Below are 25,438 nucleotides of genomic sequence, written 5' to 3'. Positions count from 1 at the left end.
TTGTGCCCAGTGACCCATTTTTGTGTTGTTTTTGGATTATTGTCTGGTTGGAAGATCCAAACATGGCCCATTATAAGATTTCTAACAGAGTCAGTCACTTTTTGACCCTGAGTCTCAACTATTTTCTGCAATTCTCCAGCTGTGGTCCTTGGAGAGTCGTTAGCCACTCAAACTCTCCTCCTCACCATGCATTAGGACGATATAGGCACACGTCCTCTTCCAGGCAGATTTGTAACATTTTCTGTTGATTGGAAATTCTTAATTATTGCCTTGATGGTGGAAATGGGAATTTTGACTGCTCTAGCTCTTTCAGAAATATATTCTTTGGTTTTTCTCATTGTGATGGATGATTAAGGGAATTTGGCCTTTGTTTTCCCTCCTATTTATATTCCTGTGAAACAGGAAGCCATGGCTGGATAAATTCATGTTCATAATCACCCTGGTATGCTCAAAATTGTAAATATGAATGGGAATATATTTTACTTTCTAGGGGTAGCAATAATTGTGACCAACGTGTATTTGAGAAAAACATTTATGTCATAATGATATTTCCCCCCATTTTAAATTCTTATTCTCCAATGAAAGGTTAGATTTATGTGAATTTTTAAAATAAAAGATCAAAATTATTAACAATACAGATTTATGTTCACAGCCTTCTTTGATCATATTTACCAAGGGTGCCAATAATTCTGACCACGGCTGTATATGTATATGTATATATATTAGTGCTATCAAACGATTAATCGCATCCAAAATAAAAGTTTTGTGTTAATAAAATAATATGTTTACATAATATATGTGTGTACTGTGTATATTTATTATGTATATATAAAGACACACATACAGCATGTATTTTGAAAATATTTACATGTATTTACATGTATATATTTATATTCATATAAATTATATCATATATACATACATTTAATATGTAAACATAACATATTCTTCTTAAATATATACGTGTGTGTGTTTATACAGTATATACATAATAAATATACACAGTACACACATTATGTAAACAAAAACGTTTATTTTGGATGCGATTAAGTGTGCGATTAATGTGTGTGTGTGTGATTATATTATATATATATATATATATCATGATTTCCACAAAAATATTAAGCAGCAAAAACATACTCGCATGAATAATACATTCAAATAGAAGACGGTTATTTTAAATTGTAATATTTCACAAAAATACTGTTTTTACTGTATGTTTAATCAAATAAATGCAGCATTGGTGATCATAAAAGACTTCTTTCAAAAACATAAAAAAATCGTAATTATTCCAACCTTTTTATATACCCATTAACTGCCAGGGGCTCAAAAATATCCAAAATTATTACATCTTAAATGATTTCAATAAAAAAAGGTGTATAGGCACATTTATTATTTTTATTATTTGCTTTTTTCTTTGCTGCCCCAAACCCTGTCAGAACAGAACTGCAACCCTCCAAAGTCGCTGTGTTAGATAACACTCTGTGATACATGTAACCTGTCATGTAGTTGTTAAGGTGTGATTACTGTTTCTCCTGATACAGAAGCTCTCCTGGAGCAGGCTATGATTGGTCCATCACCTAACCCTCTAATCCTGTCCTACCTGAAGTATGCCATCAGTTCACAGGTGAAAACAAGTCATATCAGTAGCCTAATTTAATTTTAATTTTTTAAATTTGGCATGTTCATTATCACCAATACTACTTGACTTATAGCTTGTTATTTGCCACATTTGCTCAGCTAATAAATGCTCACAAATGTCTTGCTAATAGTACATTTCTACACCAGAAATTGTTATCTTGTGCATCACAACACCACTAGGTGTCAGTGTATGTACGCTATAGGTCCAGCACAACTTGTTGGCATTATATTGATGACATGATATTCTTTCTCCTGCCTGTAGATGGTGTCATATTCTAGTGTGCTGACTGCAATCAGCAAGGTTAGTGGTTTTTATTTATTTATTTTTCATTTTAAACAAAGTTCTACTTGACTGAATTGAAATAACCACACTATTGTCATTTGTTCACCTACAGTTTGATGATTTTTCACGGGAACTGTGTATCAAATCATTGCTCGAGATCATGGATATGTTCTCCAACCGACTCAGGTGCTCATCCTTCAATCAGTCACATCCATCCATCCATCCTAGAGTCAGTGAGATGCAGTTTTTCTAGAACGCAGGTAATATGTATTCTCTCTTGTGTTTCTCTCCCGCAGCTGCCATGGAAAGGCAGAGGAGTGTATTGGGCTGTGCCGTGCCATGCTGTATACCGTAGTTTGGCTCCTGCAGGGCTGTGCGTGGTACTGTGAGAGACTGCGGGAGTCCGGTGCTCTGCCTGCGTTAGAAAACAGTCTGAGAGCCTGCCTGGAGCGCATGACCAATCTGTTACACAGCACCAAGAGCAGAGCCCTGGTGCACATCGCACGCCTGGAGGAACAAGGTGTGTGTATTTACTAAGGATTTTCTATAATAATTATCTTCGATGTATTTACAAAGATTCTGTTGCTTTTATCAAATTAATCAATAGTGTTAATTCACCCTGTTTAGTGCTCGGTCATTTGTAAACGTATCTTTTGATACTTTTTAAAGCATAAATCAAACAGTATAGGCTGTAGCAGGGGTTCACAAACTTTTGTTAGTTGAACAAAAATATTTACTTCAAGTGTCCTCTGAGATTTTAAGTTAATATGTAAATAATTGAAGAACACATTTGCATGTTTACAGTTCTCTGATGTTGGTAAATGCTCACATGACATGCAATTAGTCGGATAAAATATTTCTTTTGCTGTTGTTTTTAATATTCACATTCTTTTCAGGTCATCTCAGTCATAAATACTCGTAAACACAAGTGTATGGATAGACACAGAGACATACCTTTCATTTCCTTTAATGTAAAACTTTAACCACTGCTGTCACTGTTGGACAGTGTCACTGCAGAAAAATAAGTAATTTATACAGTTTAATCTCATATTTCACAATATTTGCTTTGTTTTATTTTTGTACTGTGGTTTATTTTCTCATTCAATTTTTGAGGCACCCTTGCCCACTCTGTCAGTTGCAACATAATGAGGCCATGTGACACTACAGCGTACTGCTGTTTATTGCATAATGACTGCGGTTTTTCACTTACTGTTTAAAAAAAATTGTGTCCACATCACAGGATTCAGTAAGTAGTCATCTAGTATTCCATTGCTAAAATAACCTTTTAATGTCCTGAATCAGCTTATTATTCTGTGTGACTCAAAATTACAATTGAGGAGTCTGACGGATTTTCACAAATCATTTCTTTTAAATGCTCTCTTTCTGGGAATCAAATTACCAATTTGTTTGCATCACCAATCAGACGTTTTTGTAGACATACATGCATGCATAAATATAATTTACCCACGTAAATGTATTGTTTATTGAATAACAATGTAATATTTAAAAATATATATTTTTTTAACGTTATATCATTATAATAATCTAATAAATAATAAAGGTCATATATGCCATTTAAACTTCCATGTCTTTTCTTGTCTCATAAGCATCCTGGACCAATGTAGAGCAAGCTTTGCTGAAGTTGTCAGAAAATCTCAATGCTGTGACCAATCCGACGCTGAAGGAAAATCTTGAAGAGTGTGTTTCATTGGTCAAGAGGTGAGAATCCAGAACTCAAGACTCACTGTTTGAAGTGCAGTAATGTTAGAGCTGGACAAAAAATTGATTACTCACAATGTGTTTGCAAAGATGTTGCTGTCAATTATAAAATTAAGCAACGATTTGAAAATCACAATGATTTCAATGCAATTTGGCCATTAAGTTTCACAATACTTGTGTCTCACTAGGAAGCATAGTCCCACTTTATATTAAGTCATGTTTATATTAGGCATTGTATGTTAATTAATTAATTATATTTATATAAATTTTTCAACGCAAGTATAAGTTAGTTAAAATAACTACTGTGTACCTATAAAAAAATAATTGTTTGTAATTTTAGATGTAATTACAGAAATATAAGTACATATTGAATTGTATCAAATTATTATTTTAAATGTTAGTATACAGTAGTTAAAATGAAGCTGGTCTGGAAGGAATATGATGAACCATTATGACAACATACAAAGATGCTAACAGAGTCTTTTAAACTTTTAAACTTGTTTTAAAAAGAAAAAAAAATCAATACGATACACCGATATGCTCTTCATGAATCCAGTACCATTGAAACATATTTTATTAAATTGTGCACTTAGGAAGTTATATTAGAAGAGAGTCAACCCTTAATCTGCACTACAGTATAATTCATCTAAAGCAAAATTGCTCTTGTATAGTATTTCAACTTGTTACTCACCATAAAAAGAGCCAAGGAACTACCCAATAAATCAGTAGTTTGAAAATGATTTAAAAGTAAAAGGAAATTGTGTGTTTGTTGACATTATTTGTGTTTTCATAGCATTCCTCAGATGTTGTGTCTTCAGAGTGATCCACCGGTCCACACCTTGTTTCCTTCAGTCCATGCCTTCATCATGCTGGAGGGAACCATGAACCTCACTGGAGAGACGCAGCCATTAGTAGAGCAGCTCATGATGATAAAGAGGATGCAGGTGACTTCAGACACATGTGTTCATACTTCAGATGAAGTGGTGTGTGTGTGTGGTTTTGCTAATGAGTTTTCCCCCTCCTCTCTTTATAGCGTATCCCAACTCCACTGTTTGTGCTGGAGATCTGGAAGGCCTGTTTCACTGGGCTCATTGAATCTCCAGAGGGGAATGAGGAACTGAAATGGACAGCTTTCACCTTTCTAAAGGTGTGTTTGAGTCACCAATCACTCTTGAACTTTGGATTGTAATATTGTCTCTGGTAAATATTGGCTTTTTAGTGCATTCAGCACATATCATGAGACACATTCACTCCAGCAGCGTGTGACAAAAATACAAGGATGCGCTTACTCTATGGAGAGCACAGGAAAGACAGAGATCCATCTTGAGACAGACTCTTTAAAAAGAATGATTCAAAATACTTTGAAAATATGTAAAAATTGATGCTTTGAACTGAACTCGAGCCAAGTCAGTCATGACAAAAATATGTTCACACTTTCGATGATGAAGACGTCCAGTAAAAGACAGCCTTCAAAATGTTTTCATGGAGTTGTCAGCGAGTCTTTGGCAAGAGAATCAGTTAACACCACAGCTTTTCTTCTTAAGAAAATAAGTCATTTAAAAAAACATAATTACTTTTTACTTAAAACACAAAATTTTTGTGATAAATGTCTTTCTTAAGAGTCTTCTTTCTTGAATAAGACTTTTGTATGACTGACCAACTTTTGTAGGCTACAAGTTATTTTTTTGGTGCTTTTTTTTGGCAACATCTGTCTGCATTTGTTGTCATTGTATGGAAAAAGCAGCATCAGCTTCTCCTTTCGTGTTTGGAAAAAACATGAGTTGAGCAAATAATGACGAATTTTCTCTTTTTTTTTTGGCTTTAATAGCCAAAAATCACTTTAATAGAAGAACAAGGCTCCTTATCGTCATTACATGTCTCTGTTCCATAAATTATTATGTTTGGAGTTTACATAGTCAAGCTGTTGTTTATGGTTTATGGAGTATAAACACTGAATCATTGTTTTTTTTGTTTTTTTCTGTTTCTGTTTCACATGGCTTTTTCAGATTCCTCAGGTTTTACTAAGGCTGAAGAAGTACCCACAAGGGGAAAAGACACAGGTACCGTTATTTGACTGTTTACCTCACCTGTACCTACAGGGTTTGAACTATTTTGGTTCCATTTCCAATTTGTGTCACTCATGGCACTTGACACCTCATTTGACGACCATCATAATGTCATTCCACATCATCCAAAATGTTAATTACTCCATCTGACCTGCCCATCTTTATATGTTTGTCAGGATTTTATGGAGGATGTGAATGTGGCATTTGCATATCTTCTGAATCTAACCCCACTGCTGGATAAAGCCGACCAGAGATGCAAGTATGTCAACACCACCTGTATTAATTATGATTGGTTATGTTCTGAACCACAGGAAGTTAGAATAATGATTTGTATGGACTGCATTGTTGTTTGTCCTGCTCGCGCTGCTCGCTGAAGAGATAATCGCCGTAGTACTACAATGAAGCGCTTTACTGCAGCGCAACCAAATGCATCTTATACGAGATAAAAAATATATACACGATATATATAAACCGGCTGAAATGTTTTGAAATCACTTGTACCCTACCTGATCGAAAAAGTCCAGTCTTTCACTCTGCCTGTGTCAATTTGAGTCTTGTTAAAGTTTTAAATCCCTGCCGCCAAGATGCTCCTCTGTCGGCCACGGATTATGGAAAGTGAAACTTAAATCTATAGGGGTGGTTGGATTTATTCACGCACATTAAAATATTTATTTGAAGCTTCTTCTTTTCAGATTCTTATTTACAGCATGATTTTAATAGGCTGTATATTAACTTATTGGGAGAAAACCAGAAGTTCTATGTTAAATCAGACACTGAGCACCCCCATATAGCCAAAATGGCATGATCATAACACCCCGTGAATATTCGACTGTGAGATAATGATTGGTAGTCGAATCAGGCTCCTCTTATCGAAGCATCGAATCTTCGACTATTCGGGGTCACCCCTAGTATGGACAAAAACTTATTTTATTCAAAATGACTGACAGTGCACTCAAACTATTTATCAGTACTATAGTGTTAGCTCAGCTGGTACGACATGTTATAGCGCTGTTGTTGCTTGTTTGTTTGTTTGTTTGTGTGTGTATGTGTAGCTGTGACTGCTTGAGTCTGTTACTGCAGGAGTGTAATAAACTGGGCCTGCTGTCTGAGGCAAACACTGCCAATCTTACTGCAAAACGGTATGGTCAGAATGTTTTATTCTTATTTTTATTGTAAACATGTTTTATAAACATGTCTCTCTGTTCCATTTTTTTTTTCTTCAGGAGTGAGGACAGAGAGCATGCACCCAGACTGAAGACAGCAGAGAACGCCAATATTCAGCCCAACCCAGGCCTCATCCTGAGAGCTGAACCAACTGTCACCAACATCCTCAAGGTTCTCATCTGGTTTTATATTATTTTTAGGGCTGTCGATTTAATATGTTAATTTAATTTATTAGTTATGAAAAAAATAACATGTTAAAATGATTAATGCATTTAATGCACCTGCCCTACCCTAGATTTATGTAGGTCATCTTACTTTTCATACAGTTAATTGGTATCGAACATGATGCAGGACAACAACTCATCGTGTGATGTAGCCTATAGAATGCAGTTATATGCCCCTAAAATTCAAGATATTGTGGCAAAAATGCCCAGTATGAGTTGTTGTGTCATGTTTATGATATAGTTAAACAAGTATTTTAGTTGTTAGTTAATGTTAAGTAATATAGTAAACTAATGTTATAAAACAGAACCTTATTGTAAAGTGTTACCATTTAGTCACATGTTTTCTTCCTTTCTGGTTGTCTAGACAGTGGATGCGGATCATTCTAAGTCTCCTGAGGGACTGCTGGGAGTTTTGGGTCACATGCTCTCAGGAAAGAGTCTTGATTTGCTACTGGCTGCTGCCGCAGCGACTGGAAAACTCAAGTCTTTTGCTCGCAAATTCATCAAGTAAGACAATATGAATAAGACTGGATACATTGTATCAGGATCAGCTTATATATTTAACCCAAATAAATACATGAACAGAGTGTCCAGGAGATATATATATCTATATCTGCTGTTCTCTTCCAGGCTGAATGAGTTTCCAAAACACATCAGTGGAGAAGGATGTAAGTCATGTGCTTTATTTTGCTATGATTACATGCAGCCTGTTAATAAATAACTTTTTTAGATGGGTGTTAGGCTAATATGTTAGGCAAGATGAAATTACAGGACACTTCTAATTGTCGTCTTTGTGTATTTTATTTTTTTTAATGATAACGGAAATATCAAGTGCACTCTGTTTTGTTCTCAAGTATTGAGGTTTGTTACCACCATAACTGAAGAACACATTTTAAAGGGGTCATATGATGTTGCTAAAAAGAACATTATTTGGTGTAATGAAATGTGTTTATGCGGTTTAAGGTTCAAAAAACACATTATTTTCCACATACTGTACATTGTTTCTCCTCTATGCCCCGCCTTTTTGTTCTTTCTTTGCGTGAACATTTGGGCGGCGTTATGCAAATCTTCCCACATCGTGACGTAGACGTGGGGGCGTGTTAGAACGAGCCGTTTTAGGTAGGCGTGGCTGACTCTTAACTTTTATAAAGAATATCTCTTTGGATTTGAGACTTTAGTCTTTGCAACTTTACAGATCTTCTTTATGCACCAAGAGCTTGTAACACTCCAAAGAGAAAGGAAAAATTGAAATCGCATCATATGACCCCTTTAAGTATGTACAATTGCTTAAGCATTCACATCTGCAGTGTGAGCTTGTCTTAGTCATTTTTAGCTTTAGTGTGTGAGAATGTGTGAAGATTTAGTTACCCACGAATCTGAGAGCAATTTCATTTGTAGCATAACATCTGTGAATATACTTTCTAGCGAAATCTGCATCAGTGCGAGCTCTGCTGTTCGACATTTCCTTCCTCATGCTGTGTCATGTCGTGCAGACCTATGGGTCAGAGGTCAGTTTCCACACAAACATGTTTATTATAAAGAGCAAGTGTTTGAGATGAAGTGCAGATGGATGTTACAATCTGATAAGATTGAGTAACATTCTTAATTCATAATCACATCTATATCCAAGTCATTGATCACATCAGTCACCCAACCTGTCCAGGTGATTCTTTCGGACCCCAGCCCATCGAGCGAGACACCCTTCTTTGAGACGTGGTTGCAGACATGCATGCCAGAGGAAGGGAAGACCCTGAATCCAGACCACCCTTGCTTCAGACCTGAGTCTGGGAAGGTGGAGAGTCTGGTGGCCCTGCTTAATTCTTCCTCTGAGATGAAGCTTGTGTAAGTGCTGCTTCATATCAGCTACATATACCAATCACACCTGTCACATTAACATGTTCATGAAACATTGATTTATACAGTATAGCACCCACTCTAGTGATGTTAGACTTGGTTAGTTAAGTTCATTTCTGTGAATTGGTTTAAATTGTTTATGAATAATTTTTTGTCATCACTCAAAAATATTTCCATACATCCCTCCGTACATCAGCAACTGCATGCAATCATGTACATCAGTGTAAGATGGCATACAGGTCTGGGCTGGTGCGGGGTGCATTAAAAGCATTAATAATTTTAATGCATTATTTATTCTGTACTTAATTGCACCAAATGAACTTTAATTAAGGTTAAATCGACAGCACTAGTATTTTTATCAGATAAATATGCAAAAGAAGTTTTCGCTAATGTTTGTGTTGGTAAAACATATTAAACTTATTTATTCTTTTTAATAAAATAAAATAAAAAATATGTTGTCATGAATTACTCTGTTTAAACATAACTGCCTAAATACCTTATAACATGGTAGTTAGTATAAGAATGTAAGTGTTTCCTTGAATAAAGTGTCTACAAAGCTGAAATTTGAGCCTATTTTGGCAGGCATTCCTACGAAATTTGACCTAGGACCTAAATAAAAAAATTAAAAAGGCATTCAAAATTGCATACTTTCAGTGTATATACTGCATTTGATGAAGAATTTGAATATACAGACCTGGGACAGGGCGATCTTAAGAAGAATGTTTTAAGAAATTAAATTAATTCGAATTAATTGTTGAAGAAGAGCTTTGTGGGCAGTCAAATGAGCTACAGATTATAAATTGATGTTTTTGCAGTTTCAATAAATTGAGGATGTTTTTTTTGTGTGGCTTTTTTGGGCTTTTTTCTGTCTTAAAGGGATAGTTCACCCAAAAATGAAAATGTTGTCATCATTTACTCACCATCATGTGTTTCCAAACCTGTATGAGTTTCTTTCTTATGTTAAACATAGAAGATATTTTGAAGAATGCTGGTAATCAAAAAGTTGATGGTCCCCATTGATTTCCATAGTATTTCTTTCCATATTATTTCCCCCAGTATTCCCTAGTATTTCTATGTTACTTTGTGTTCAACATAAGAAATAAACTTATACAGGTTTGTAACGACATGAGGGTCAGTAAATGATGACAACATTTTAATTTTTGGATTAACTGGACCAACAACAGTTGGGTTCCCCAAAATTCTTCAAAATATCTTCTTTTGTGTTCAACATAAGAAAGAAACTTGTCCAGGTTTGGAATGACATGACGGTAAGTACATGATGACAACATTTTCATTTTTGGGTGAACTATTCCTTTAAGGATTTGTTAGTCAAACATGTGCTCTCTCTCCAGTCAGATGAAATGGCATGAAATATGTCTCAGTACACCAGCAGCTATACTGGAGATTCTGAATGCCTGGGAGAATGGAGTTTTATCAGTGGAGGCTGTTCTGGTAAGGAAATTCATAGTGTCCAGTTGTGTCCTAACCAGACACAGCGTTTCTAAAAGCAATAAGACATTTATTGTCATGGAGTCATATGACAATTTAAAAAGATCATAGTTGGAACATATTGTAGGAATACAGTTGTTTAATTTTTATTATCTGTAATTAAAGAAGTCTCTTTCTCTTTCTGTGAGTGTAGAAGATCACCGATAACATCAAAGGGAAGGTGTGCAGTATGGCCATCTGTGCAGTGGCATGGCTGGTGGCACACGTTCGGATGCTGGGTTTGGACGAGAGAGAAAAACCTCAGACTATGATTCGTCAACTCATGACCCCTATGTCAGGAGAAAACACTTTGCAGTTCTACCATGAGCGGTAAGGAATGTCTACACACACCAGGCCATACTCCCACATCATGAGTTGTGAATTGCTAGTTGTCGTGATTGATTGGTATCTCTCTCTCACTATGTCCAGTGTGGTGATCATGAGCTCTATCTTGGAGCACATGTGTGCTGATGTATTTCAGCAGACAGGACTCTCCCTGCGGCCAGCAGTCGAGGGTCAGGAGCCCATTCCCTACCGGAACCTTCTCCCAGCCCGTCAGCCCATCCGCCAGGCTCTGCAGATTCAATTTAGGGAGGTTCTGGAGAAGGGCTGGGTGGACTCCCATGCATTCCATCTCTTTGAGAACCTGCTACATATGGGAGGAGTGTTCTGGTTTACTAACAACCTGGTGAAGGTAAATGTGTCTGGGTTTGCGCTACTACAGATTATGAGAATTTAACTGTACCTGTTATCAGACTTGATTGTGTGTTTGTGTTGTAGGAGCTCCTGAAGGAGACCCGTAAGGAGTGGGCGTCTCGTGTGGTTGAGTTGCTGTACAGTATCTTCTGCCTGGACATGCAACAGATCACCCTCACCCTGCTGGGTCACATTCTGCCACGTCTCCTCACTGACCCTGCCCACTGGCACAGCCTGGCAGACCCTCCAGGAAGAGCCCTTGCAAAGTATGAGCTTTTTATTGCATTTGCATTAGAAGTATGGTAAACAAACACACTTTAGGTACACTTAAAGCAAAACCTAACCCAAAAACAAAACATTTTTTAATTCTTGTCAATTCAAATACAGTATTAAAGGATACTCAGTATAATTGAATAAAGGACTCCTCCTAGGCCTTAATGCTAAAAATTGTAGAGATCTTAATTTGCGGTTTTGCTTTACACTGTAAAAATCTACTTAAATAGTTACCACAGTGATGCATTAGTGCTTTATACGGACACCTTGGCAATAGAATCACCATTGGCTAGTAAATTGTTTAGCTTACTCGCCAGACTAATATTAAATATTTGATATACTATTTTATATATATATATATATATATATATCTTTTATGTTCAACATAAGAAAGCAACTCATACAGGTTTGGAACGACATGAGGGTGAGTAAATGATGACAGAATTTTCATTTTTGGGTGAACTATCCCTTTAACATCAGTCAGTCAGTCAAACATTATAATATGGTATTATGATAATTAAGCATTATATGATGATAGAACTTTAGTAATTAGAATAATTTTTCATATTTGTCATGTTGACTGAACTTAGGACTGGTGGTGGTGCTTAAGATATTGTTTTGTCATTTAGTGTTTCTATAAAAAAGGAACAAAATATATAATAATACTGATAAGATAGCAATACTACTACGAATTCTACTAATAACAATATAAAACGCACTAGGATTAATGAGCTGCTGGGTTCATGAATATTAATCGCATTGCCTGCGTTCGCTCGAATTGATTTGCTGAAATCAAAACAGGGACGATAATAGGTGAGTGCCAGCCAATGAGATTGTCCTTTGCGCATTAGCTCCACCCACTACCGGAGAACCCGGCAGTTCTTAAAAGCTGAAGAATTCCAAAGGAACGCTGTTAATTTTGACAGGAAAATACAACAAAGAATATCGTTTACATGTAGTGCGTTTATTCTACTTTATGTAAGATTCTCTTGCTCTGTCTCTCTCTTTGCGTGTGTGTGAGACAAAGCAACAGCAAGTTGTGCGCCTTTACACTACAGTTTACGGTACGTCAAATACAGGTGGGCTGCGCATCCATTCAGATTAATTGAAGAATAGCACAGGTCGCTTGACAGAGAATGAAACTCTGAAGCGCTCAGTCAAGAGTTCGGCGAGTGAAAATATCTGTGCTAAACTTATATTTAGCCTCTAACTCACACACTGGCGAGTAAAATCTAAGAATTTATTAGCCATTGGCTAATATTAGACATAATTTAGTCGCCCAGAGTGAAGATTTAGTCGCATATGCGAGTGATTTACTCGCAATGTAGAGGGTTGTTGGTCAAAGGTCATTAGTGTCCCATCTTTCACAATATCCTCTATGACAATGACATCTGTATCCTTCTATAGTTGACCCCATTATTGACGCCACAGGAAAATCCACATTGTCATGTACTTGAGTTAACATGGAAAGACAGATGGAGCCCTCACAAACGGTTTACATACTTTCATTGTTTAATACAATTTTTAATTTATTTATTTTTGGTTATGCATTTGCAGGTCAGCAGTTTTTCTCAGAAAGGATCGTTTCATAAATGAATGATGAATTTATGTATGAATGAACCCCAGTCCTTTACGCCCATTCCTCTTTTTACTTGCTTTCTTTGATCCACTTCCTCCTTTTTTCAGTCTAGGATTCACGAACATCCGTTTTGATATATATATTGAGTTGTCAGGCTTTTTCCTTCTTGGTTTCTCTTTCCATTTTTTTCTTTAAATTTAGTTACAGTAAGTTAAATCAATATATTACATGAGATCAAATATGCTTGATATGAATCTCCCTTCATCTGACAGATTTTCAACCTGCTTTAATGCAGTGAGACCAAATTTTAATGTCTGTAGTCAGTGTTTCACAGTACACTAGCATGTAGCTAACAGACAGGAACTAAAAGCCACAAAGCTCCTATTTTAATTTCACAAGGTTTTTATAAAAAAAAAAAAAGATGATAATGTGTTTGTATATGCAGAGGTGTAAAGAGTACCTAAAAACCATACTTGAGTAAAAGTAGATACCTTACTCCACTACACGTTACAAGTCACCAATTCCAAAACAACTTGAGTGTAAAAGTCTTAGAGTATCTGATTTTATCAGTACTTAAGTATTTTACTTATACTAAATATAGGCTCAAAGATGCCACTCATTTCAAATGTAGTGGAGTAAAGAGTACAGATACTCATTACAAAATATAGTGAAGTAAAGAGTAAAAGTTGCTAATATCTTTGATACTTAGTACAACTACAAAGTACCCGAAAAGATACTCGAGTACAGTAACTAATTACATTTACTCCAATACTTTACACCTCTGTGTATATGTGTGTTATAGGTTGTCAGTGTGGTGTGCTCTTAGTTCTTACTCATCTCACCATAAGGGTCAAGCATCAGCACGACAGCGCAAGAGACAACGCGAGGATATAGAGGTCAGTCACACGGTTTCTCTCACAGCTTTTGTTAACTGTCATTCTTTGTGTTCTCACACACAGTCGCATATTTAACACAGGTATGTCTTGCCCATTAAGCATGTAATTCTTAAAACTTAAGCTTGGGTGTTATTAGTAATTAACACACTCTTCTTCTGTTGGTTGTAGGATTACACCAGCCTGTTTCCTTTGGACGACACGCAACCATCTAAACTGATGCGTCTGCTCAGCTCCAATGAGGATGAGACTGTCATGCTGTCCAGTCCAGGTCATTTCCTAACCTGCCCCACCTGCCACAAGCTAGACAAAAACAATAAGAGCTGCATTTTAATGCAATTTTTATATATGTGTTTTTTTTATCTATTAGTCAATCTAGAAACTGTTAACCAAAACTGCATATGCTGCAAAAATCCCCACATAAATGCAACATAGCTTGCGATATTTTTGAGCTTCCTGTGGCAGTATCACTCAATATGCCAGTGACAAGGTTTTAAAAATACACATATAGGCTAATTTACCAAAGACAAACCAGAAAACGCTTTAGTTAATTTAACCCTTAACCCTGTACATATATGAAGTCTGACATATTAAATAAATTAAACTAAATTTTCAGGAGAAAAGACACAGTTGTAGTCTTAATAAACACAGTTTATTTAGACTACAGTATTTAGCTTTTTTTGAGTATCATAGTTGATGCATCAGGCTTTTGTGTCTCATATAGAGTGATATAGAAAAATATGTAAATAATACTTGAGGAGGCAAAAAAGCACCTTAATTTTATTCAGAGGCCCAAACTGAGCAAAACTGCAATTTGGTGCAGTTGCTAATTTTTATATGGCCAAAAAATAAGAATCCTTGAAGCCTTTATTAGATTATAGCACACTACTTACATACAATGTGTATTAATATCAATTGTCACCCTGTCTCCTAATAATATAACTTAGTAACATGATTTTTAAATTCGTAGTCTTATGATCAAAGCTTTGTAGTTGTGGGGGGCAAAACATATAATGCAATGAAATACAATGATGATTGAGAAAACAAACTACAAACATTTCTCAAAAGACTGATGTATCACATTTGATTTTTCTAAATAATGATGTATGGATAAAGTTGCTTCTGTCCATCATGAAATATTACTAACAATATGCTTATTTTATAAAACTCAAAGATTTCATAGCATAAAGACATGTGCCACGACCTGAAGGTGGACATTTTTGCAATTATATTAAACTGTCTATTACTTACTAAAAAATCAATCACACAGAAGGCATGTAGTGGATTGTGAACAACAGGTTTTTCAGCAAAGTTTTGATCATGTAGCTAATTTAGAGGCCTTAGAAATTAGGGTTGCAAAAAGGTGGAAAATTTCCAGTACATTTCTGAAACATTCCAGAAATTTTGGAAACTTTCCAGGATTTTTTGGAATATTCCAGGGATTTTTGGAAAGTTTCCGGAAAATGTTCCACCTCTTTGCAACCCTACTTAGAATTTTGTGTATCAAATATTATACAGTAGGCTATAGTATTGTCAGTGTAGCATGAACAATGGATGTGGTGCATCCTATGTATTTCATGTGGCACCATCCTAAAAGCATCTCCAAACAAAGTACAAACATCACAGAAGCATAGTATGTAGTGTGAAAAATACTGATACAAAAATACAATCACAAAAAAACACTTTATATGCTTTAAAGTATACTGTTTCTTAACTAAAAAATATATTTTTTTAACATTATAAAGGTTAACTATTTGTGGATGTGTAGATAGAAAATCGAAATAGAGAAATAAAAAATAAAAAAACAGTATTGTTATAAGCAGTGTCTGGAAGCCAGGGCTATTTAGTCACTTTCACTGAAAAAAAGAAGCAAGAGCCGGAAGCGAAAGTGTTGATTTTATTAATGCAGTCAACCGAGAAAGGGAAGTTAGCAGGATTTGATTTAGTGAAATCTGCTTAGATAGCTACTGTGACAGTACACATTTCTTTTTTTTTTTTTCTTTTTTTTTTTCTACATTACATTTAGGTCAATAAGAACTGACCAACTCAGAGTAACTGATGTTATCTTTTCTAGGTGACCGTTCCATGAGCAGTTCACTGTCTGCCTCTCAGCTTCACACCGTCAACATGAGAGACCCTCTCAACAGAGTGCTAGGTTTGTGCTGCATCTCTGCTGATCATTTAGTGCCACTAGATAGATTAATAACATGGTGTTACCATCTGGTACCATATTTGTACCGCCACCATACTGCTTATTTACAAGTCAGAGTCAAAGAAGATTCTTGTCTTTTTTTTCTTTCTAGCAAATCTGTTCCTGTTGATTTCATCTCTCTTGGGGTCCAAGACAGCAGGTCCTCACACACAGTTTGTTCAGAGCTTTATCGAGGAGTGTGTGGAGTGCTCCGAGCAAGGCAGCCGGGGCAGCATCTTGCAATTTATGCCCTTTACCATGGTGAGAGAATCATCTTGTATGCATGCACAACACATACTTATATACATGCAGTATTCTAGAAGGATTGCACAATTAGATCACAATTTCTGCTTCTCTTGATTTAAATAAGCATAGTCATCTGCTAAATTGGCCTACTGGTTGTTCATCCTGAGAACTTTTTTGTTTGTTTGTGTTTTTTATGTTTGACATTTTCGTTATCTTGCATTGGTAACAAGCCTCCACAGGCTTTCATGCTTGGTACTCTCTCTGCACTGGAAGGAAAAAAAAAAGCGCTGATGATCTGAAAATGCTGACAAACATGTACAGTTGCAGCCAAAATTATTTAACTTCCTGTCAAGGAAGCCATCCTGACTGACATTCTGTTGCCATGAGCTAAACTTTACGAAAACAGTTCAACTAACGCATTTCTAAATCATTATAGAAAGTTTAATAATACACATTTCAGTGATCCTTGGTAAAGTTGATGAAAAAAAAAAAATGGTAACACTTTAAGGACCAACTCTCACTATTAACTAGTTGCATATTAGCATGCATATTACTAACATATTGGCTGTTTATTAGTATTTATAGAGTACTTATTCTGCATGATCATATTTTAGATCCCTTAAACATACCCCTTACCTAAACTTAACAACTACCTTACTAACTATTAATAACCAGCAAATTAGGAGTTTGAGGCAGAAGTCATAGTTAATAGTTAGTTAATAGTAAGAGTTGGAACCTAAAGTAAAGTGTGACAAAAAAAGATATAGATAATTGGCTCTAAACATTCATGTACAAAATTATTCAACCCCCTAAAGTTAAATTTTGTAGAGAATCTTTTATTCTTTATAACCTCCAATAAACGTTGCCTCTAAGTGTTTACAAGCTTCTGAGACCTCTCTACAGGAATCTTGGCCCATTCCTCATGTGCAAAATCTTTCAGATCACTGATAATCTTTTGCTTTAATGAGATTTATATCTGGAGACTAAACGGGCCACTCAAGACCAATCTCTCAACCAAGCTTCAGGAAATTTGGACGCGTATGGTTGCCCTGCTGGAAATTCCCGTGATCATCAGCTTCAGTCTCTGCACGAAAGACATCACAGTCTTTGACAAAATTACCTAATACTTCAGAGAATCCATGATGTCCTTTATACGTCAAGATTTCCATTTCCTGCAGCAGCGAAGTACTCCCATAATGAAACTGGTCCACCTCAATGGCACCAGACATACCGCTGATACATGGATCCAAAAGGTTCCAGTTTGGTCTCATCGCTCCATAAAACATTCTCCAAGAACTCCACAGGTCTATCCAAATTATTTTTTAACATATTCAAGTCGGCCTTTTATGTCCTTCATGGTCAAGAGTACAATGCACATCAAATATTTTGGGAAAAAGTGATATTGGATTGGAGTATTGGATTTCATTCAGCAAATAAGATGCAGGGAGGTGTCATTTTTGTGCACAGTGATCATGATTATCAGTTTAACTATTATCATGCAGCCCAAAATTGTAGCGTGAAAAGTCTTTCATGAATTGCTTTCTATTTGTCTTCACAGATTTCAGAACTGGTGAAGTTTCAGGCACTGGCAAAACCCAAAACTGTGCTGTCCATCACAGACCTGAGCCTTCCACTGGGCCGGAGAATGGCAGCTAAAGCCATCGCTGCTCTGTAGAGGACATTCACTCCAACGCGCCTCGAAGAAGACGTGGTTTTGGTAGGTGTGCGACAGAGGAAACTGCTTCAACCTCCCTCCCCAGGAGAGAACAGACGTTTTCCCTCATTATTTACATATGATTCCTGTAACTGCTGGTGGGTTTTAATGTTGCTTTCACGTCTGACGTCTCGAGGACAGCTCAGTGTTAGTTCTGATTTGACATACGTGGGCATACCTGTGAACTGAAACGGTCACTGACTGCTGACTGCTCACATTAATTTGCCTTTTGTTTCCATCAATCATAAGTAAACAGAAAGTAAAATTGTGGTATGTTTGTTTTTTTATGTATATATACGTTGTCAAAGTTCATGTAGTATTGTGTGTTCACTACTTTTTGTGTGTTTTTATAAACAATGCCTGTGATTTTAATTTCCTACGAAATATGAAACCCCATTATTGTATATTTTTACTAAAATGCCAATAAAATGGTAACACTCTTGGAGATGCTTCTCTATGCCATTTCTTGTGTTAAAATTTGTCTTCATAAGGTGTATTTTACGCCTGTCAACAAGCATGAGCAAAAGTGTTTGTTCAGCAGTGATTACACATTAGATTTCCACTGAAGTCAGAGTTATCTTTGGTTTCACACTATGAAATATCTTTACCATTAGATATTATCTACGTACATAGGAAAAACTAATGGGGGTGTATTTTACCATTAGTTGGCCACCTTTTCTCAAACTGTTCTTTATTTGATGAAAGTAAGATTTACAAAATGTGGGTAACACTTTAGTATGGGGACCAATCCTCGCTATTAACTATTTGCTTATTAGCATTTCTATTATTGACATATTGGCTGTTTATTAGTACTTATAAAGCACATATTCTACATTCCTAATCCTACCCAATACCTAAACTTAACAACTACCTTACAAACTATTAATGAGCAGCAAATTAGAAGTTTATTGAGGCAAAAGATGTAGTTGATGGTAAAATGTGTTATTTGTGTTTTTATTTGTGGTAAAATCAGTGTGTGTGTACATATATGCATGGCTTTTAGCAGGACTTTGAATTTGAACTTTCAATTGAACATATGCTTCATGTATGCTAATGCAGGCAGCACACTGTATACTGTATCATATTCGATGCACAAAATTTCAAAGGCCTGTAAATTATCAACATGATCAGAACTTTGCTGAAAACCTGTTGTACCCAATCTGCTAAATACCTTCTATTGCCTGATTGATAGTTTATGCTTTTTTAGCAAGTAAAAGACAGTTTAGTATAATTCCAAAAACATCTATCTTCAGGCAGTTATCTGTCTTCATTGTATTAGCCCCCCCACAATAGAAACTACAGAGCTTTGATCAAAAAGTAAGCATTTAAGTATCACTTTGCTGAGACAAATTATATAGTGACAACTGATATTTATATGCATTTTATGTAAATAGACTGCTATACTGTTATAAAAATCACATTGATTTGCATTACAAGCTGTCACAATTTTTGGCAATACAACAGCTACTGCAGGAAACTGCAGATTTTTGTTTAGTTTGGATAATAAAATTGCATTGTCTTTTCCTGCAGTATAAGCTCCATATTCTCCTATATCATACAATATGAGCCATAGAAGCCTGATGTATGAAATATGACACTTAAAATATATATTTTCAAAAAATATATATTTTATATTCACAATAATATATATTTTATATTCACAACGGCCAAAAACAAACAAAAAAAAAAAACATCCATGTCAAGTATGGGAATGTCAGGACCCAAATCCAGTTGACTCCAACTGACGAGCCAGGCACAACAAAAAATCCCTTAAAATAAAGAATGATTCATGGATTTGAGTTATTTTAAAGTTTGTCAAATAATTGTGGCTCATTAATATTATGACATGGATATTTTCTTTAAAAAAAAAAGCATGAAAGTTTTATTTCAAGTCAATGGTTTAAAGAGGAGAAAAGACTTCCATCTGATTTGCTTATCTTTTACGATCACATAAGGTGACACAATACTGCAGTTCTTGTGATGTTCAGTGTTTTTGACATTTTTATGTAGTTCACATAGTTTTTTTAATATATATAGTTGTAATATAAATATGATTTATTATATATTTAAGAAGGAACAGTGATATGTGATGTGACTGCAGTAGGCATGGTGGGATAATGGACCAAGTGAGTCAACTCGATTTGATGTGAGTCAGCAAATAATTCAACTTGTTAGAAACCAAATAGAGCTTGTAGTACTGGGACATAACAATGTATGATCAAGTGGAAAAGAACACCACTCAGAAAATCAAAGAACTGGATAAAAATAGGACTTGTGTTACATCATATCCTGTACGTCAAGGAATGCCCATAACGTCAGCACAGTGTCTGTCAGGGTATCCTATTTTTTTCTCTTTCTGAGAATTGTAAAATGCATTGTCATTCTATTCATTGGACAGAATTCTACAAGTAAACTTGTTTTTGGGAGTGGGGGGATGCATTAGCTGGGGAGTTTCTATACTAATATTTTTCAATTATTTAATACTTTCCAGATATATTATTATTATTATTATTATTTACATTTGACAAAATGTAATGCCAGTTATTTCATTCATGTTGTCTTTATAACAGGGATGTAAACTACTTGTTTGTATTATTTTGAGAATTTGTAGTTTACTCAAGTACAATTTAAACTGATTGCTTGTCCTTCTATTTGAAAAAAAAAATAGAAAAAAGAAAAAAAAACCCTACTTTTTACTCCTTAAAATTTTATTTAAACTTTAAAAGTACTTGGTACATTTTAAAATTGTATTTTCTTGCATAATATGCAAAATAAATATGGTACACTCTAAAAAATGCTGGGTTAAATACAAGCACTGGGTTGTATTTAACCCAGCATTTTTTAGAGTGTAAACAGAAGCATGTTCAAAATTGTGTTTTCTCTCTTTAACTAAACCTTTGTATGTCAGTCTGATAATATTTTATGCAATTTATTTTTATGCAGTTTCACTTTGTGCAATTCAGTATTATATATACGTTTGTGAAATTGTGGATTGTAAGCAAAGAAAAGCATGTGTTTTAGCATTCTTCTGGTGAGTGGATTTGTAGATTTGTTGTGTGCGTTTGTGGATTAATGTGTTCATGTGTGGAAAATTGGATAATTTTATGTAGCCTATGTACATCCAGCTTTGTCCAAGGCTTCTGTTCAGATATTTGTATAATCCATTCTAGAACCATTCTTCACTCTAAAAAACACTGGGTTGTATTTCACCCAGCATTTTTTAGAAATGATGAAGTAAATTAATTTTTTTTTTTTTTTTTACTATTTTAGTAGTCACTGAAAAAAGTCATTATTATCATTATTACTATTATTAACCCAAACTAAAACAATATTTTTACCACAATTAACACTATAACAGTCTATGTTGTTTAGTATTATAAAAATAAAAAATAAAAAAGGTGGAAGGGTAAGTTAATCTTTTTATGATTATTAGTAAAGATTATGAGAGTTCTGTTTCACACCAGTTCTGTTTCAGTTGATTATGATCATCTGTTTTAGTCACTTCGCTTTCCGGTATTGTTTGTTTGTTTGTGGTTTATGGTGTGTTGCTTTTCCTGCTACAATCTCCTGTGTTTTCTTGTTGAGTTTATTATTAATAACTGTGCAATGGAATTCTACTGCGTTGTGCGCTTGATAAGCAGCAACATGTAACAAATTGAATCTGGACCGAAAAATAATGCATACCCAACATGTCGCAAGGTGTGCATTATTTTTCTATAGTTCATTGGGCCTTTGTCTGTTTGCTAATTAATTGTCAACTGGCTAAAGATGACACAATTAAATCTCAAATACAAAGAGAAAATATGAGCGACAATAGATATTTAACACACATTAGAAATTTTTATTTTGATCAAATAGAAGGCACATCTTCAAATATTCCAAAAAATATCATAACAAATAATGACAAAAATAAATACATGTATTTTTAGTTCAATACATAAATAAATAAATAATACTGAAGCATACATAAACTCATCTGAAATCTCATTTACTTTTTATGGGTACGAAAAATAAAAACAAGAACATAATACCACATGAAATGACTAATAAAAACAGTGTGTAGTTCTCACAGAGATCAGGAGATCAATCCAATGCCCATGTTCTCATTTAGCAACTTATGAGACATGGTCATGTGCTCAGATTGTATGACACAGTAAAGTATTTCACAGTGAATTAAATAATACATTACTTTATGAGACTGTAAAGAATACAGTTATTTAAGGGAGTTCCTAAATGGCTAAATTAATAAATAATAAATAAAATGCCAAGTGAAATATAAAATAAATAACCTAATTAATAAATAAATAAAAATACAAAATCTGAAGAAAAAAACAAATACCATTGTATTGTCACTGTATCATGTTGCATCTGTTTTTGTGTAAAGCCCAAAGTTTACTTTGATTTTAACATGTATGCTAGGGTACAATGCTGTACGTGCATAGCCCATTTTTTTAATCTATGCATTCTCTATAGAGTACAACAGCCAGGTTGATTTTCTCTATAGGGAAGTCGATTTTTCCTAACATCTGTGGAAGAATAGCACAGACACTGGACAAAGATGGAACTTTCAATTTAGCTCTTGTCAACCTGCATGTGTTTCAGTATATTTTGCAGGCTATAAGTATATGTTGAAAGGCCATGCGTTTGTGTCAAAACTCAGGTATACTTTGGGCTTTACGGTCTAGGCTGCTCATAGACCTGCTGCATTTACGCAGAGCTGCACAGTGTTAGGGTTCTCTGCCATGCTGGAGGTCATACTGAGGATACTGCGGAGGATGTCACAGCTGAAGTCCTGAAGCTGTTGCAGGCTGAGGTGGGCTGCCACCTGGGTCATGTATTCACTTGTCAGATGCTTGGCCAGATCATGCTCAGGGGTCTGCGACTGCTCATCTGATGCCTGCTTCGATGGGTCAAATCCTGCCTGGTTCTGCAACTGTGAAAATACATGAATAAATAAATGGAGCGTTCAAACATGCAAAAAAAAAAAATACAGTACAGTCAAAAAAGTTGCACCTTCTCAACACACTCTTATCATGAGTAAGACTTGTATAGGTTTTTTTCTATCACAGTGATGGTAAAGTTTACATTTTTGCCATCTTGTATGAATGATTACAACTTCTCATGAGATAAGGTTGACCTTCTCTATTTATATTACTATGGTTTAAACATTACTTGACTGATATCCAAAGATGCCAGACATAATTTAAATTTAGCAGTACATGAAAGTGAGTTTCTAAATCAAGGCATGACTAAAACAGACTAACATTCATGGAATTCGGGAACTGATGCTACAAAACAGTCATTCAAAACTATTAAATACATTTCCTCTACCCATTCACAAAAGAACAGTCCCCAAGTCAAATACCATACCTCTTCAATTAGGACCAGAAGTTCTTGAATTTCAGCTTGAAGGTCTTTCACTTGGTCTGTCTGAGCCAGCATGTTTGCTTTGCTGATCTCTTCCAAGAGATTCAGATGCAGTTGCAGTCCCTTCGTTATGTTTGCAAGGCAGGTTTCCTGTGACAGTAACAGAGAGATCTCACAGTTTATTTGCCGAACTTACAAATATAACAAAGTTATATTTTTGTCTTTTAATTCCACAAGTAATAATTCTTCTCCAAATATTATACTAGATTTGTGCACTAGTCTTAGCTAAGTATGATCAAATAAAAGTAACAGTCATTCTTGACTAAGCAACCTGAATAAAGCTTACCATGCTGGAGATGTTCTGAAGAACTGGAGCAGAGGGTATATACATATCTTTCTTCAAGAACTCCAACTCCAGCCTAGTCTTGCTGTCGCCCAAAGTCAGACTCTGACAAAAAAAAAAAGCATTTGACTTGTTTAAACACGGCAGGACAAAGTTTCTTGTTCTTGTGTCAGTACTCCTCACATACATTCCAGAGTAATGCCAAGTAAATTTGCATTCAGTGACCCCCAAAAGTATTTGACACGTTGCGGTGGTCAAACACTGTGTACACAGTTAATTTGAACTAAACCAGTGGTTGCTCTGCTAGGACACCTGCGTGAACTTGTCTTGTATCAAAACTTCATACATTCGATAAAATAACTTCACACAAGTTAAAAACCATTTCAAAGTCAATCTATTCTGAGAAAAGTTTTAGAATCATTTGTTTGGTGAGATACCACTTAATTTGATCATTTGTATCTAATGCAATAACATTCCCAAGTGTGACTGAAGTGTCCAAATGACTTGGCCCACTTGTAAATTTATATACGGCGAGAGCTATGAAAGTGTAGTTAAAGAAAACTTTGCAGTTAAGTTTGTTGATCCAGGGTGAAATGGTGATACATTCAAAGATCAACTCAACATCTCTTCAGTTGACAGCCCAGATCTTTGGCCACTTGACTATCATAACCACAAGCCAATGCACATATGTCAAAATACATAAATAAAAAGATTAAACTGCAAGCATTTAACCAAATATTGAAGATTAGAGGGACCGAATGTACAATTTTATGAATCAATCACTGAAAACCCCATACTGATTGACTGCTCTTCTAAATACAGGGGACGGTACATCCCTCAGTGTCCGTGGTGGTTACAGTTCTGAAATATGCTTACCTTGCTGTTTATCCAGTCTGCATGAGTTGTAGGAATGTCTTGTAGAATTTTGTTGATTAAACTGTGGGCCTGTGCAATAGTATCTTTGTTCATAATGTCCAGTTTGCCAGAGATTGGGGCAGATGCTACGATTCCCACAAGTGTGACTAATAGAGCCGCTGGAGGAGAGAAAGAGTGAGAGACAGAAGCGATCAGAAGTGCGTAACACTGTGACGCAGATCTCACACTAATGGCTTAAGCACTCACATGCTTTAGCCATGGCTGGACAACCTGATTTCACATAAATGCACCTGGTTTCAGTTTGTGCTGTAAAAGTTACCAAAGCTTCTTCATACTTTTTTTTTTTTAAATAACCTTATACATTAAACATCTAAACCTAAACCATCTAAAGTAAACAAAAATGGTGTAAATAGTATAGCATAATTTAAAGCATTATTGAAAAAAGCATAATAAACAAGATTCTCCAGAATTATATGATTAAAAACTAAAAACAAAACTTACCCTGGAAGTTCATTATAACAACAGCAATCAAAAAGAAAATGCGCAAAGTCACCAGACTGCAGCAGTAACAAAGTCCCATCATGTTCACGATTTATATATCCTTCAGGGGAAATTCCTCTTTCTGACGTCATCTTGAGTAGATCTTGAGATATTGAGTAATGTAATGAAAGTTATTATACAAAATATTTTGTAGCTAAATGCTGATGAATTTAAGATATTAATTTTAATTTACTAGACACTTCTCAATGCCCTTAACTCTGTCCAAAAATAAGACATAATGAACAATACAAAATCAATACAAAATGTTTTGTTAAAGTGCC

The 25,438-nt window shown here is 35.3% G+C and overlaps 2 protein-coding genes across 3 annotated transcripts in view; one reads left to right on the top strand and one right to left on the bottom strand.

The window, feature by feature from the left end:
• Window positions 1-18,422, top strand: part of LOC107660474 (mediator of RNA polymerase II transcription subunit 24) — a 19,633-nt gene extending 1,211 nt beyond the window's left edge. Inside the window, exons 3-26 of one of the 2 annotated variants that reach the window (XM_016449780.1) lie at window positions 1,545-1,627; window positions 1,904-1,942; window positions 2,037-2,110; window positions 2,221-2,444; window positions 3,532-3,643; window positions 4,437-4,587; window positions 4,677-4,790; window positions 5,650-5,703; window positions 5,886-5,968; window positions 6,762-6,848; window positions 6,933-7,044; window positions 7,462-7,604; window positions 7,728-7,765; window positions 8,523-8,605; window positions 8,761-8,939; window positions 10,304-10,403; window positions 10,594-10,769; window positions 10,869-11,133; window positions 11,220-11,401; window positions 13,790-13,883; window positions 14,052-14,151; window positions 15,955-16,035; window positions 16,184-16,332; window positions 17,876-18,422. In XM_016449780.1, coding sequence (XP_016305266.1) covers window positions 1,545-1,627; window positions 1,904-1,942; window positions 2,037-2,110; window positions 2,221-2,444; window positions 3,532-3,643; window positions 4,437-4,587; window positions 4,677-4,790; window positions 5,650-5,703; window positions 5,886-5,968; window positions 6,762-6,848; window positions 6,933-7,044; window positions 7,462-7,604; window positions 7,728-7,765; window positions 8,523-8,605; window positions 8,761-8,939; window positions 10,304-10,403; window positions 10,594-10,769; window positions 10,869-11,133; window positions 11,220-11,401; window positions 13,790-13,883; window positions 14,052-14,151; window positions 15,955-16,035; window positions 16,184-16,332; window positions 17,876-17,992 — 2,840 coding nt within the window. In that variant the 3' untranslated portion in view covers window positions 17,993-18,422. Of the gene's footprint in view, window positions 1-1,544; window positions 1,628-1,903; window positions 1,943-2,036; window positions 2,111-2,220; window positions 2,445-3,531; window positions 3,644-4,436; window positions 4,588-4,676; window positions 4,791-5,649; window positions 5,704-5,885; window positions 5,969-6,761; window positions 6,849-6,932; window positions 7,045-7,461; window positions 7,605-7,727; window positions 7,766-8,522; window positions 8,606-8,727; window positions 8,940-10,303; window positions 10,404-10,593; window positions 10,770-10,868; window positions 11,134-11,219; window positions 11,402-13,789; window positions 13,884-14,051; window positions 14,152-15,954; window positions 16,036-16,183; window positions 16,333-17,875 lie in introns of both variants that reach the window. The other variant, XM_016449779.1, reaches the window with a different exon arrangement.
• A 3,962-nt stretch (window positions 18,423-22,384) lies between these two features.
• On the bottom strand, window positions 22,385-25,200 carry LOC107660487 (uncharacterized). Its single transcript, XM_016449802.1, has 5 exons — window positions 25,119-25,200; window positions 24,618-24,775; window positions 23,745-23,846; window positions 23,402-23,548; window positions 22,385-22,964 (listed from the first exon to the last, which is right to left on the bottom strand). Exons 1-5 carry the CDS (start codon window positions 25,198-25,200, stop codon window positions 22,722-22,724), a joined length of 732 nt encoding a protein of 243 aa, XP_016305288.1. The 3' UTR covers window positions 22,385-22,721.
• Window positions 25,201-25,438: the final 238 nt, after the last annotated feature.

Source organism: Sinocyclocheilus anshuiensis, unplaced genomic scaffold (genome assembly GCF_001515605.1).
Source record: "Sinocyclocheilus anshuiensis isolate Anshui unplaced genomic scaffold, SAMN03320099.WGS_v1.1 scaffold1449, whole genome shotgun sequence".
NCBI lineage: Eukaryota > Metazoa > Chordata > Actinopteri > Cypriniformes > Cyprinidae > Sinocyclocheilus > Sinocyclocheilus anshuiensis.
This window is presented reverse-complemented; position numbering and strand designations above follow the sequence as displayed.